At 45.2% G+C, this 15,391-nt stretch overlaps 1 protein-coding gene across 2 annotated transcripts in view; it reads right to left on the reverse strand.

The window, feature by feature from the left end:
* Positions 1-15,391, reverse strand: part of TDRD9 (tudor domain containing 9) — a 318,925-nt gene that overhangs the window by 99,554 nt on the left and 203,980 nt on the right. For both annotated transcript variants that reach the window (XM_056545568.1, XM_056545567.1), the window contains exons 16-21: positions 3,106-3,268; positions 2,950-3,013; positions 2,797-2,860; positions 2,671-2,715; positions 2,459-2,512; positions 1,568-1,681 (exon numbers count right to left, since the gene is read on the reverse strand). In XM_056545568.1, coding sequence (XP_056401543.1) covers positions 1,568-1,681; positions 2,459-2,512; positions 2,671-2,715; positions 2,797-2,860; positions 2,950-3,013; positions 3,106-3,268 — 504 coding nt within the window. The remainder of the gene's footprint in view (positions 1-1,567; positions 1,682-2,458; positions 2,513-2,670; positions 2,716-2,796; positions 2,861-2,949; positions 3,014-3,105; positions 3,269-15,391) is intronic.

A 15,391-nucleotide genomic window follows, 5' to 3' on the forward strand; every position in this document is an offset into this window, starting at 1 on the left:
GGGGCCCCCCCACGATCTCCTGTACGGGGCCCCCGGCAGCCCGCGGGAAGGGGGCGTGTTGACCATCGCACAAAGCGGCGGCTGACACGCCTCCTCAATACAACTCTATGGCAGTGTCGGAGCGCTGCCTTCAGCAATCTCCGTCTCTGCCATAGCGAAGTATTGAGGGGGCGTGTCAGCCACCGCTTCGTGCGGTGGTCAACACCCGCTATCTGGCCAGCGAGCTGGGGCCCCATACAGGAGATCGCGGGGGGGCCCCCAGCGGTCAGTCCCCCCGCGATCTGAAACTTATCCCCTATGCTTAGGATAGGGGATACATTTTTCAGCACTGGACTACCCCTTTAATGACTGCTAAAAATCCAGTATAGGTCTATTTGAGCCCCAAGTGACAGGAGAAAGGAGAGACTGCAACTTGTACCAATACACACAAGCATTTAGGCAGAATTATCATTTTGACTAAATTAATTAAGCCTGCTACTGCAAGGCAGGGATTTCCATGTCCTACATTTATTACAGACTTTCGAAAATATAATCAACCACTGAATGCACACACAAATATATAAAACACAATATATACTGTATGCACATGCCTACAAACGTCACACACACAACATACTATGTAGACGTGAGTACATTCCATACATAGTACAATCACACGCTCATTGCATCTACAATCCACCGGGTAGGGGATAATTGTCTGGTAAGTTTAGTTCCCCGGAGTACCTCTTTAATATTTTATGTTGAAGGACCTCTATACTTTTGATATATATTGTTGGTTTGGGATAGAAAGTTTGGGTAAAGGGAGTGGCTTCACAAATAGAGAAAAAAAGTGCAAAACTTCTAAAATGTATAAACTGTTAAGTAGCATTTATTCATCTTTTCAAAATATAAGTCACTAAAAAACTTCTGCCATGTCGTGCGGACATGTTCAGACCCCTACTGATCGCTACACCAAGCCAGGAGAAGCACTCACTTGAGTAATTCTTTCACAGCTCACTGCTCTCTCCCACCTCAGTGCAGGAAACAGATTCCTCAGACATGCTATAGAACCTATCACCTGCAATGAGACAGGTGGAGCAGAGAGCATGAGAGTAGCATTCAGCAGAGTGCTTCTCCTTGCTCATTCTAGGGATTTGTGGGTGGCTATAACACCCTGACCAAGCAAAACTTCTGACAACATTCAGGAAAAAAAAAAAAATCCAGCAGCACCAATAATGGCTTACGGTTTCTCTCTTCGAGGTATCAGGATGCACATCAGCAGACCAGTACCCACAAAACCAGCCATCATAGATTTTTAAACAAAGTCCAACAGCACCCAACAGAGTAACGTTTGACAACTTTATTAGTATCCTAATACACAGCATGTGCAAGGTTTTGACCGCAGCGGGTGTTTGTTAAGCTTTAAAAAGTTATGTGATCAGCCCCTCCTCAAAGCTTACTATAGGTAACACTAACAGGTCATTTTTTAATTTTTTAAGTACTTACTTCTTAATACAACACATTTCTTAACCTCTTATATGCCACCAAGTTGGGGGAAATTACTATGTGCTCACAAGAGTTGTCATACCTGAAGAATAAATCGCTGTTTGTACTTGTACTCTGGATCCATGTGTGGCTGATGAGTGACATGCATGTTAAGGCGGGCAATGCGGTTTTTAAGCTCTTCATATAGGGCAGCCACCTAAAAAGTCAAATAAAAAAAATAAGAGGACACAAAAGTATGTACTATTTTACGAGATTAAAAAACACACAATAAGGGGTTGAACTTAAAAGCCCTATAAGGCTGGGTGCACACTACGTTTTTAGCAATACAGGACGGTATACGGCTGGGGGGGGGGGATCGAAAACCGGGCGCTCACATATCCCAGCCGTATCCAACCATATGTAATGCATTTCAGTGAGCTGACCGGAGTCAAACACTGACTCCGGTGGGCTCATTTTTGCCCTGTAAACGGTTTTACCACCGGACCTAAAACCATGGTATACCGCGGTTTTAGGTCCAGTTAGAGAACCGTATACAGGGCAAAAATGAGCCAACCGGAGTCAGCGTTTGACTCCGGTCAGCTCATTTAAATTCGTTACATACGAGTCGGATACGGCTGGGATATGGGAGTGCCCGGTTTTCGCCCCCCCCAGCCGTATACGGTCCCGTATTGCTAAAAACGTGGTGAGAACGCAGCCTAACATACAGCAGTAGACACATGGCAAATGATTAACATCCTAGAAGTTTATAATGCACCCAAGCATATAACCAACATCTTTAATAAAGAATGTAAATGTATAGGGACACTGATGGGATACAGAAGGTTCCACTCTTTTTTAGCCAAAGCAGATAACCGGAAAAGTCTATCCATTGATTTGAATGGGCCAAAAGGTTTAAAAATGAAGACTTGTCTTCCAGGGATAACATATCCCATAAACCAGTGGCTCTTCAGCTTTTGTAAAACGTTATACTCACCTCTCGTATTCTCTTTATCTGGAAGTAATTTGACTTGCCCCACTGCAGTTCATCCTACCAAATAAATACCAAATATATTATTTGATCTGGAAATAGCACCCATAGCCCATAAAACATTTACTTTAAAGGCCTAAATTAACTGCTAAAAAGAAGGTAACATTCAATGAGAAGCAAAAGCTTGCATAAGGGAATGCAGTTCCTTGCGTGCATACCTTGGTATGTCTAAGGTCACCTCTTTCCTTGCAATGTTGCCAGTACTGCAAAGGAAAAAACAAAGGAATAAGGATGTTCCACGTTGCTCAGACAAATCAGACAAATTACAATAACACTAAGTTTACCCTGAAGGCATCAACAAGTGCGATGCAATCACTTCTACTCTGTCCAGCATAACTTAGTTTACTCCTATAAATCAAGAGATATTAGAATGACATTAGTAAGATATACAAAATGTTAATGAAAACAATTATGTCATATTATGACTGGAGATCTACCTATATCCATCCAGGTGCTGCCTAAAAGGCATAGCAAAGAAATTTCTTAGGGACAGTGCGGCAGCTGTGAAATAATAAAACAGATGCAAAGGAATACATTTAGTGTGAATAACAAGGCAGAAAAACACTGTACTACATCTTATCCTCTATTCATACCAATGATAAGACACTCATCCAGGCATCCAAAAACATGGCCAAGGACTATGAGTTTTCCAAGCTGCAGATCAACAGGTAACTGTGCAAGAACTCTCCCCAAATATGTCAGCTCCCCATCATACGGATTCTGTTCCTCTTTTCCACTAACTGCAAGAGCACCTATCTGAGGATGCCAAAAACAAACATGTCAAGCAGAACTTAGCTTTATCAGGGTTGCCGGCAGATATTTTAACTAAACTTGTAAAAAATTATAAAAAGGGATTGTCCCATCAATACAAACCATGGTAACATGTAACACTGAGACAAATAGATGTTAAAGAGAACAGTATAATCTGCAAAGTAATAGTACAGCACCGCTACACGGCAGCAGCGCTCGCAGACATGGACCCTTCAGGTACTACACTACTTAACACTAACGGAAACCACATCTCTCCTCAGTTATGGTAGCAAGTGAATGAGAGCTGAACTGCAGTTACCCAGCCACAACATAATGAATGGTGCCGTCAAATCTGCCTCTGCCTCCAGTTAGTGTGCACATCGGGGTGCTGTGGCTTCACTGAACAGCTAATTGGCAGGGGTGCCAGGAGTCAAAGTCAACATGGCTTATTCTGAAGTCCCAGAAAGACGGTAATTACTCACCGCTAATTCTGTTCCTCGTAGTCACGACAGCACCACCAGATAGATGGACTCCTCCACCAGGGACAGGAAACCTGAAGCTTTCCCAAGCCCCAGTGAATTACTTAGACCTAGACACTTCCAATTGGTAAGCACACACAAAAATAACAAATTTAACAACTAACCAACACCATTGTAGAACCCCTCGCTTTTTTTTTTTTTTTTTTTTTTTTTTTTTGCAACACCAACGGGAACTAAAACCCAGTGCACAGAAAAAGAAGGGTGGGAATAGGCCATGGTGCTGTTGTAAATCAGAGGAAACAGAACTACCGGTGAGTAATTACAGATTTTCCACCCTGTCACGACAGCACCACCAGAGAGAATACCAGAGAACTCTAGGCTGGGATAAGAAGCTTGAAGAACCTTACGGATGAAAGACCAAGAAGAAAGGTCACCCAAATTCAGCCTATAGTGGCGATAGAAGATATGTAGAGATGACCAGGTAGCTGCTCTACAAATTTGTTTAACAGAGGCTCCCCTTTTTTCTGCCAATAAAGAAGCGACTGCCCTGGTTGAATGGGCTTTCAAACCAGAAGGTGAAAATTAGTTTGAAGACATATAAGCTGCAGCAATTGCCTGTCTGATCCATCTAGAAATGGACTCCCCTCTAGCTCTCTCACCCTATATTTTGCCCAGAAGTCTACACAAAAATTTCATCCGACTAACTGAAGGAACTGGTTCTGTGAAGATATTCCATCATACATCTACAGGCATCAAGCAGATGGAACCTCTTTTCTCCTTCATTGGATGGATTATCACAAAAGGAAGGGAGCACTACCACCTGAGATAGGAAAGCTGGGTCTGGTCTAAGCACAATTCTTTCCTCCAGGATCTGAGTGTATGGTATATTAGTTGATAGGGCTGCTATCTCACCTACTCTTCTGACAGATGTTACTGCCACCAACAAGATTGTTTTTTGGGCTAACACTTTGAGGGGAACAGAGGACAGGGGTTCAAATGGATGCTGGCATAATGAATTAAGGACAATAGTAAAGTCCCATGAAGGAGCACGGACATCTTTAAACAACTGCAGTACTTGAACCGATTTAATAAATTTTATAATCCAAGGATGGTCCGAAATGTTTTGACTAAATAAGGTCCCCAGAGCAGAGATAAGTAGATTTTTTATACTAACTGTAAAATCTTTTTCAGAGCTTCTATTGGGAGATACAGGAGCCATGGGTATATGCTGCTTGCCACTAGGAGGCTAACACTAGGCAAAAAACGAAAGAAAGTCGGCCCTTCCCAGCAGGATATAACCACCGCCTGGCTCTGAGCTAATCAGTTTAGTCCCAAGGCAGTAGGAGAAACCGACCAAGAAGAGAATACAGTCCAAAACAAAACCCAGACAAAAAGGTCAAACCCCTCCAAGAACAGGCGAAAGTACCTGGCTGGCCAACAAACCAACCAACAAATAATAGGCGGGTGCTCTGTCCCCCAATAGAAGCTCTGAGAAAGATTTTACAGTAAGTATAAAAAATCTACTTTTCTCGATCGTTTCATTGGGGTACAAAGGAACCATGGGAAGTCCCAAAGCAGTCCCTGGGGAGGAAATAAACAACATCCCAGCCAGAACGGAATCAGGCGGATGACTGAACCACCTCCTGCAAAACCTTGCGGCCCAGCCCCGCGTCAGCAGACGCAAAAGTATGAACACTGTAAAACTTGGCAAAGGTGGGCAAGGATGACAAAGTAGCTACTTTGAAAACCTGCAGAACTGAGGCCCTGTGGTTGACCGCCCAGTAGGCTCCCATAGCGCAGGTGGAATTAGCCGTGACAAGGAAGGGGGGGGACCTTTCCCTTACAGCATTAAGCCTCCGAGATGGAGGACCTTATCCAAAAGGAGATCGTCCCCTTAGAGGCCTGGAGCCCCTTGCGCCGCCCTTCCAGAAGGACGAACAGCGAGTCACAACGCCGGAAGAAAGGTTTAACCGACAAGTAGGCCTGTACCACATCCAGTTAATGGAACAGGCACTCCTGGGGGTGGGAAGGTCCGGGCAGAAAGAGTGCAAAACAATATGGAATGAAGAAACAACTGTAGGCAGAAAAGAGGGCACCAGCCGAAGAACCACCTTATCCTGATGAAGAAATGGGAAAGGGGAACAGCAGGAGAATGCGAATACCATGGTAGAGTGGGAGACAGGTAAGGAGGGACCTCATGAGCTAAGCCCTGCAAAAACGTGCGAACATGTGTATTAGACCCTAGAGGATACTGAAAGAGGATAGAAAGAGCTGAAATCTGCGTGTCTCCAACCAGCCTGCAAAAAAAAAACACAAGAGACACTAGGCAGGGAAAAGGAGGTGGGAGACCGAGGTCGTTACTCAACCGTGGTTTTAACCGCCACAATGTTAAATGCAGCGGAAGTAAAATGGCAGAGGGGTCCTTGTGAGAGCAGGTAGGGACATCTGGAAGACGGAAGGGAACGTCCGCGGTGAGACGAACCATGTCTGCGAACCACGCATGATGGGGCAACCAGAATCGCAAAGATGCCCGCCACCTTGATCTTCTGGACAACCTTGGGAAGGAGGGGAAACTGAGGGAAGAGGTAGGGGAAAAAGAAGGAGATCCATGGGACCACCAGAGCATCCACCGCTAATGCCAGGGGATCTTGGGACCTGGCAACAAACCGCAGTACCTTCCTGTTCAGGCGGGATGCAAACAGGTCTACATCCAGGGTCCTCAGCGACTGCATATCTGAGCGAAGACTTCCAGGTGGAGGGACCACTCCCCTGGATTAGCTGTGGAGCGACTCAGAAGGTCCGCGGCGTTCTGCCCAGGTAAAAATCCTGGCAACCACCTTCATCGTCAACGCACTTCGGGTGCCACCTTGGTGATTGATATACACCACCCCCGTGGTGTTGTCCGTCTGGACCCGCACTAGAAGATTCCGCAGAAGCTGCTCCAAATGAAGGCGGCAGAGGAAGATTGACCGAAGCTCCAGAACATTGATGGGGAGATAGGACTCCTGAGGGGTCCACTGGCCCTGAACAGTCTTGCCTTGGAAGACACCTTGCATCCGTGGCCAGGACCTGCCAGAGAAGCGGCAGAAATGAGTGACCGAAGCCACCAGGAGGAGAAAGCAGCCAGATCCTACGATGGAGAGAAAGAGGGAACCCGTCCCACTGTGAGAGGATGACGAACTGGAGAGGGCGATACCAAAATTGCACAAAGGGAACCGCTTCTATGGCCGCCTTTATCCTACCGAGTACCGCCATACAGGAGCGAATAGGAATCGGTCCAAGGCGAAGCACACGAACCCCCATAGGCAAGTCGTGCATCTTGTCCTCCTGAAGAGTAAGACTGGCTGCCGCTGTGTCGAAGCAGATCTCAAAAAATATCAGAGACTTAGTTGGACAAAAGGTTGTATTTTTCCCGGTTGACAATCCAGCCAAAGCTGGTCAGGGTCTGCAGGGTGATGCTGAGGCTCTCCCCATAGGATAACATTGATCAATGATTACGCTGCTTGACTGCTCATGCCTGGATCGCCTGAGATCTGAGCAGTCATTCGGCAATTGGACACATATGAGGAAGGTAGGCACCCTCCTTGTGTGTTCCCGCTGTTCGGGATGCCGCAATTTCGCCGCGGCGGTCCCGAACAGCCACCTGAGCTAGCCGGGAGTGGTTTACTTTCACTTTAGACGCAGCGATCAACTTTGAATGGCGCGTCTAAAGGGTTAATAGCGCACGGCACCACGATCAGTGGGCACGCTATTAGCCACGGGTCCCGGACAGTTGTTAGAGCCGTGGCCCTGCGAAATAGAAAAGGAGAGGGCTCAGGGCGTACAAGTACGCCCTGCGTCCTTAAGAGGTCAAGTGTAGCGGCTATCAACCCTTTTTTTCAAAACCTTTTTCTAAAAATTCCAGGATGGAGGCAATGTTTGGTTTATTAAAGCCTATGGAAGAAAGATTTGAGGTTTCCAAATATTTATTCCATATTCTAAAGTAGATCGTTGAAGTCACAGGTATTCTGCTTACTTGTAGAGTAGAAATTGACAGTCCCTTAGACCTAAGAATTACTAGATCTTGAAGCTCCAGGAGTACCCAAGGGTCTGTGACTGAAATGTTTCTGAGGCAAGAGAACCATGCCCTCAGAGGCCAGAAGGGGGCTATCAACACCACTGTCTACTTTTTTTTTTATTACTCTGGGGATGAGAATCAGAGGAGGAAAGGCATATGCAAGAGCCCAGTTACAGTTTTGGAATAGCTCTCCTTGTCTTCTGTCCTTTGTCTGCTGGGGACAGAGCTTAGAACCTGTTGACTTGATGGTTTATCCTGGTGGCAAACAAGTCTACCTGAGGTCTTCCCCAGGTCTTGCCATTTACCCTGACCAACTGGATGACGGCGGAGATAGTCCGCCCTGGTATTTAATTCTCCTTTTAAATGGACGGCTGAGATAGAATTTAGATATAACTGCCAGGGATAGAATGTGAAATCATTAGACCAGGGCTTCTTGTGGAACCTTGTCTATTAATTTCAGATACAGCAGAAGTGTTATCAGACAGAATCTTAACATCTTTTCCCTGAGTAGTGGATCCCAAAGATTGAAGCGCACGAAGGACTTCTAACAATTCTTTGTAGTTTGAAGAAGTATCCTGCACTTAACTTGTAGTTATAATTAACAGAAGAGGGGATCTCCAATCCAAACCTTTAAAAAGATTATCAACATTTAACCACCGCTTAAGAGAGGAAATTAAATTGGCAGAGAGAGTTATCTTCCCACCAGATCCACTTTATATCCATCCCAAAATTTCAACCACTCTAACTGAAGCACTCTAGAGTGCCCTTGGGCCCAGGGAACTGCGGGAATAGCTGCTGTGAACAATCCCAAAAGAGACATGCCCTTCCTAATGGACAAACACAGGGAGAAGTGGAAACTTCTCTAATCAGATAAATCATCTTTTCTACCTTATGTGATGGAAGAAAATATTTTTGTCAGTTGGAATTCAACAAGATTCCCAGAAAAATATTTAGCTGTGTAGAAGGGGAAGACTTATCACAATTAATTAACCATCCTAATTTCTCTGGAATGTCCACTGTACGTTCTAGAAAAGATCACCTTCTCTTTTGATTCTGCTACCAAGAGGAAGTAGTCTAGATACGGCACAAAAACTCCATCCCCTTCTCGAATGTGTGCTGCCATCTCTGTCACAATCTTTGTGAAGACCCTTGGGGCGATAGATATCCCGAAGGGGAGGGCACAGAACTGAAGATGTAACCGCTACAAATCTACATGAACCTCCAGTCTTAGATACTTTTGCAAATTTTCATGAATCGGCACATGCAGATAGGCGTCCCTCAAGTCTAGGGGTGCCAAAAAAGTCTTTTGACAGGTTTATAGTTGATCTTCATGCTTCTATCTTAAAATGTTGCTATTTTGCTTGACATTGCCCTATTTTGACCACCTATAACTTTCTAATTTTTCCAGTATATGGGGCGATATGAGGGCTCATTTTTTTGCGCCATGATCTGTAGTTTTTATCAGTACCACTTTTGCTTAGATTTTACTTTTTTTTTTTAAATGTTATACGTTTTTTTGGGAATAAAATATGACAAAAAAGCAGCAATTTTGGACTTTTATTTTTTTTAACATTTACGCCGTTAACCGTACTGGATAATATATTTTAATAGTTCAGACTTTTACGCATGCGGCGATACCAAATATGTGTATTTAATTATAAAAAAATGTATGCTTTTTTGGGGGTAAAATGGGAAAACTGATGTTTTACTTTTTTATTGGGGGAGGGGACTTTTAAAATTTTTTGACCTTTTTTTTATTTATTTTTTTTACACTTTTTATGTCCCCACAGGGGACTATTCATAGCAATACTATTTATAGGACATAGCACTGATCAGTATTAACGGTGATCTTCTGCTTCTGCTCGATCTCATACCAGAGCAGAAGACCCCGGGAGACGGCTGGAGCCAGGTGAGGGGACCTCCGGCCGCCATGCTGGATGATCTGTATTGATCACAGCATCTGAGGGGTTAATGGCGGACATCCGCGCGATCGCGGATGTCCGCCATTACCGGCGGGTCCCTGGCTGCAGAAAGCAGCCAGGACCTGCCGCGCTTGATCATGGCGGCACATAAATATACGTCATGGTGCGTTAAGTACCACGTCCATTGTCGTTAAAGGGTTAAAACACCCAGATCTTCAAATGATATAGCACCTGTCTTAGACACTTTGGCTATGGACACATCAATTTTAGGTGATCTATTCCAATTTTTTCTATCATTTTCATCAAAAGGATATTTCTTCTTTAATGCTCTTGGTATGAAGGATTTTTTATCCGGACTTTCCCATTCATTTTTAATTAGATGAGAAATTGTTTTATGGACTGGGAATACCATACATTTCAAAACATTAAATATTGGATGGATTTCTGTTTATTAGGTTCTTCTTATCCCATAGCTGACCTCACAGCTTTAACAAGTTGATCAGTATCTTCCAATAGGAACACTGATTTACCCGCTAAATCCTCATCAAAGGATTGGGAATCATACCCTGCAAAAAAATATATATATATTTTATATACCGTATTTATCGGGGTATACCACGCACCGGCCTATAACACGCACCCTCATTTTACCAAGGATATTTGGGTAAAAAAAAGTTTTTTACACAAATATCCATGGTAACATGAGGGTGCGTGTGTGCGCGTGTATACCCCGATACACCCCCAGGAAAGGCAGGGGGAGAGAGGCCGTCGCTGCCCGCTTCTCTCTCCCTGCCTTAGAGCCCTGCTGCCGGCCCTTCTCTCCCCCTGGCTATCGGCAGCCAGGGGGAGAGAAGGGGCAGCGGCACCCATTGCCGGCGCCGCTGCCCAGTTGCCTCCCCCCATCCCCGGTGGCATAATTACCTGTTGCCGGGGTCGGGTCCGCGCTGCTTCAGGCCTCCGGCATGCGTCCCTTGCATCGTTGCTATGCACTGCACGGCGCACTGACGTCATGCGCCGCGCAGCGCAGCGCATAGCAACGATGCAGGGGACGCACGCCGGAGCGCCAACAGCCACGGGGGAGAGAAGGGGCAGCGGCACCCATTGCCGGCGCCGCTGCCCCTTCTCTCCCCCCTGGCTATCAGCACCGCTTCTCTCCCCCTGGCTATCGGCGCCGGCAATGGGGCGCCGGCATCGATAGTCAGGGGGACAGAACGGGCAGCGGCGCCGATAGCCAGGGGGAGAGAAGGGCCGGCAGCAGGGCTCTAGACCCCAGGAAAGGCAGGGGGAGAGAAGTCGGCAGCGATGGCCTCTCTCCCTCTGCCTTTCCTGGGGGTGTATCGGCGTATAACGCGCACATAGACTTTAGGCTAAAAATTTTAGCCTAAAAAGTGCGTGTTATACGCCGATAAATACGGTGTATATATTATATATATATATATATATATATATATATTTTCTTTGTTGAAGAGCAGCACTCCCAAGCCCACAGTAAGTGGGTGCAGACAGTCTCAGGGACCCCGGTCCTGAGTCCAAGGGGTAATACAGACAAGAAGGCGACCGCAGCACTCCAAATCAATGTGCAAGTGTTTATTCCAGAGGTAATACAGGCAACGCGGTGAAACCCGCTGACAACGGTGGAGCCATCGTGGTCATAGACCGGGGAAAGTATATCAAGGAGGCGGAACGCCAACTTGGTGATACAGCCACGTACTTCAAATTGAGTAGAGATCCAGTACATGCGATTAGTCTGAGAATAAAAACTGTCCTCGACAATGCTCTGAGTGAGAACTTGATTAACAAAAAATTGTATGACTATTTATTTGTTACTCACCCTATTACACCCTATTACTTTATTTGCTCCCAAAGATCCACAAGTCGCTGGTGGACCCCCCTGGCAGACCGATTGCGTCTGGCCAGGGGTCCATTACCAGCCACTTGATCTTTGTGAAGCAAATTTTACGCCCTTACGCTGTTAAGGCTAGATCTTACTTACGTGACACATCTGACTTTCTGTCGAAAATAGCTGACATTGTACTACCACCTGGTGCCACTAATGCCACGCTGGACGTCGTAAGCCTGTTCACCTCCATCCCTCATGGTGGGGGTGTGCAGGCTGTGAGGTCCAGCGTGGAACATGATTTTACTGCTCAGAAGACTAACTTTATTGTTTCCCTTTTGGAATTGGTACTTAAAAATAATTACTTTATGTTCAAGGATTCTTTTTACCTCCAGACCTCCGGCACCACCATGGGCACGAACGTGGCGCCCACGTACGCTAACGTGTTCATGGCGGTGTTGGAGGAGTCTGGCGTCTATGTATCCCACCACTCCAGCCATTTGCTGGGGTGGTGGCGATATATAGACAATGTGTTTTTGGCTTGGGGGAGGGCGATATGGACCACCTACATTCTTTTCATATGTAATTGAATGCACTCAACCCTAACATTAAATTTACGTTACATGCATTCGAGACGGAAGTATCATTCCTGGACACATTAGTCAGGATTGATGCTAACCGTCTGGTTACAGAGCTCTATGTCAAAGAGACTGACTGCAACTGAATTCGGCATTTTTCCAGCTGCCACCCTCGCCCGATGGTGCGATCTTTGCCCACTAGCCAGATGCTACGGGCAAGACGCATCATCGGTGTGAATGACAAGCTTGAACCTACATTGGATAGGATGATACTTAATTTTAAACTGCGAGGCTATCCTCCAAAACTACTGCATGAGGGCAAATCTCGTGTCCTTTCTTTAAATACACATGACCTATTACAGACTTCTAATAGTAGGTCAAAAAAATCTAGTCCTCGCATCCCGTTTGTGTCCACTTATAGTGGCCAATCCAAAGAGATTGCCTCTATACTCAACAAGCATTGGGGCATTTTACAAAATAGCTTTCAAGATATCCCCGAATTCCAAACTCGTCCTCTTCTATCATATAGACGAGGTACCAACCTCAGGGACAGATTGGTAAAGTCCGATGTGTCCCTGAAACATAATCCACAGAGAAACCTTAGCGTTGCCGGCCGGGGTTCATACCCCTGCCGACAATGCGTAAATTGTAAATACATGATGAAGGGGCCAAGTTTTGTACATCCAGGTAAAAGTTACAAGATTAAATATTACTTAACTTGCACCTCAGATTTTGTTGTATACGTCCTGGTCTGTCCATGTGGTCTCCTCTATGTGGGGGAGACCACATGTGATTTTAAGACCAGGATGAACCAACACAGATTCAGTATTCGCCAATCACCATGAGCAAGACCTCAAATGTATTTTAACCTCCCTAGCGGTATGATTCCGTCTGGAAATTTGTACCAAAAGCGGTACAATTTTTTGCATTGAAATTCCACATCTCCCCCCCCGTCACATTCCCCCTCCCTTGTCACATTTCCCCCCCCATCACATTCCCCCCCCCATCACATTCCCCCCCCCCTGTCACATTCTCCCCCCCCGTCACATTCTCCCCCTTGTTACACTCTCCCCCCCAGTCACATTCATCCCCCCTGTCACATTCCCCCCCTTGTTACATTCCACTCCCCCCCCGTCACATCCCCCCTTTGTCACATTCCTCCCCCGTCACCCCCCCCCCCCCTTGTCACATTCCCCCCTCTGTCACATTCCCCCCCCCCCCCCCCCCCCCCCTGTTACATTCTCCCCTGTGTCACATTCCCCCCTCTGTCACCTTGTCTTGTCCTGCAGCAGTATACACTGGGTTTGCCGGGCAGATTTCAAACGTAGTGTATTTGCTGCAGAACAAGCGCTTTCCCCTTCAGCCAATCACAGGCTTTACACCACTGTGGCCTGTGATTGGCTGAAAAGGGAAAGGTCCTGTAAGATGAATAGAGCAGTGACCAGAGCGCACGGAGGAACGACATCTGCAGGGACCGGGATTAGGTGAGCAAAATTTTTATTTTTTTTTTCTTCCTTTTTACTTTTACACTTAGTTCAGGGTTTTTCTACCAGGGGGCCTACAGCTGTTGTGAAACTACTGCTCCCAGCATGCCCGGACAGCCTTTGGCTGTCCGGGCATGCTGATAGTTGTAGTTTTGCAACATCTGGAGGCCCCCTGGTTGAGAAACACTGACTTTTAGTATATGTCTTTACCTGCTCTGGACGGCCCCCGCCACGGGAGCCGACCCGAGCAGATAATCACATATTTTCCCGGGGGCTGCATCACTACATCGCAAAAAGCAAAAATCGCGATTCGATTGCTTTTGCGATATACTGTGCAGCCCGCACAGCAACTCTGCAATTCTACCCCGAGCGTGACTCGGGGTTACCGCTTCTAGCAGCGAAAATTAACCCCGAGTCACGCTCGAGAATACCGCTAGGCTGGTTAATTGACCACATCCCCCCTTCAAAACGGGGTGGTGATCGGGTTAGCCTTTTTGAAAAAGAGGGAACTTAAGTGGATCTACAAACTTCAGTCTAAATGTGGAGTTTATAGTCACACCGCAAATTTACACAGCATAAATTATGACAGACTGCTGTGACTATGTCCCCTCTAGATTTGATCAACTGTAGTGATTTGTTATTATTGATACTATTTACTAATATGCTGTTTTCCTTCTTTCTTTCTTTTTTTAGAACACTCATTGGAACTATGACGGGTGCTATCCCACAGAGGAGAACATGCTGAACTTTTTTGCGTCCAATATTAACCCCTTAAGGACCAGGCCATTTTACACCTTAAGGACCAGAGCGTTTTTTGCAAATCTGACCACTGTCACTTTAAACATTAATAACTCTGGAATGCTTTTAGTTCTCATTCTGATTCCGAGATTGTTTTTTCGTGACATATTCTACTTTAACTTAGTGGTAAAATTTTATGGTAACTTGCATCCTTTCTTGGTGAAAAATCCCCAAATTTGATGAAAAAAATGAAAATGTAGCATTTTTCTAACTTTGAAGCTCTCTGCTTGTAAGAAAAATGGATATTCAAAAAAATTTTTTTTTTGGTTCACATATACAATATGTCTACTTTATGTTTGCATCATAAAATTTATGAGTTTTTACTTTTGGAAGACACCAGAGGGCTTCAAAGTTCAGCAGCCATTTTGAAATTTTTCACAAAATCTTCAAACTCACTATTTTTCAGGGACCAGTTCAGTTTTGAAGTGGATTTGAAGGGTCTTCATATTAGAAATACCCCATTATAAAAACTGCACCCTCCAAAGTATTCAAAATGACATTCAGTAAGTGTATTAACCCTTTGGGTGTTTCACAGGAATAGCAGCAAAGTGAAGGAGATAATTCAAAATCTTCATTTTTTACACTCGCATGTTCTTGTAGACCCAATTTTTGCAAGGGATAAAAAGGAGAAAATTTTTACTTGTATTTGAAACCCAATTTCTCTCGAGTAAGGACATATGTCTATGTTAATTGTTCAGCGGGCGCAGTAGAGGGCTCAGAAGGGAAGGAGCGACAAATAGTTTTTGGGGGGCATGTCACCTTTAGGAAGCCCCTATGGTGCCAGGACAGCAAAAAAAAAAACCACATGGCATACCATCTTGGAAACTAGACCCCTCGGGGAACGTAACAAGTGGTAAAGTGAACCTTAATACCCCACAGGTGATTCACGACTTTTGCATATGTAAAAAAAAAATAATAATAATAATAATTTTTTTTATCTAAAATGCTTGGTTTCCCAAAAATTTTACATTTTA

This window comes from Hyla sarda, chromosome 11, assembly GCF_029499605.1.
Source record: "Hyla sarda isolate aHylSar1 chromosome 11, aHylSar1.hap1, whole genome shotgun sequence".
NCBI classification, from domain to species: Eukaryota; Metazoa; Chordata; class Amphibia; order Anura; family Hylidae; genus Hyla; species Hyla sarda.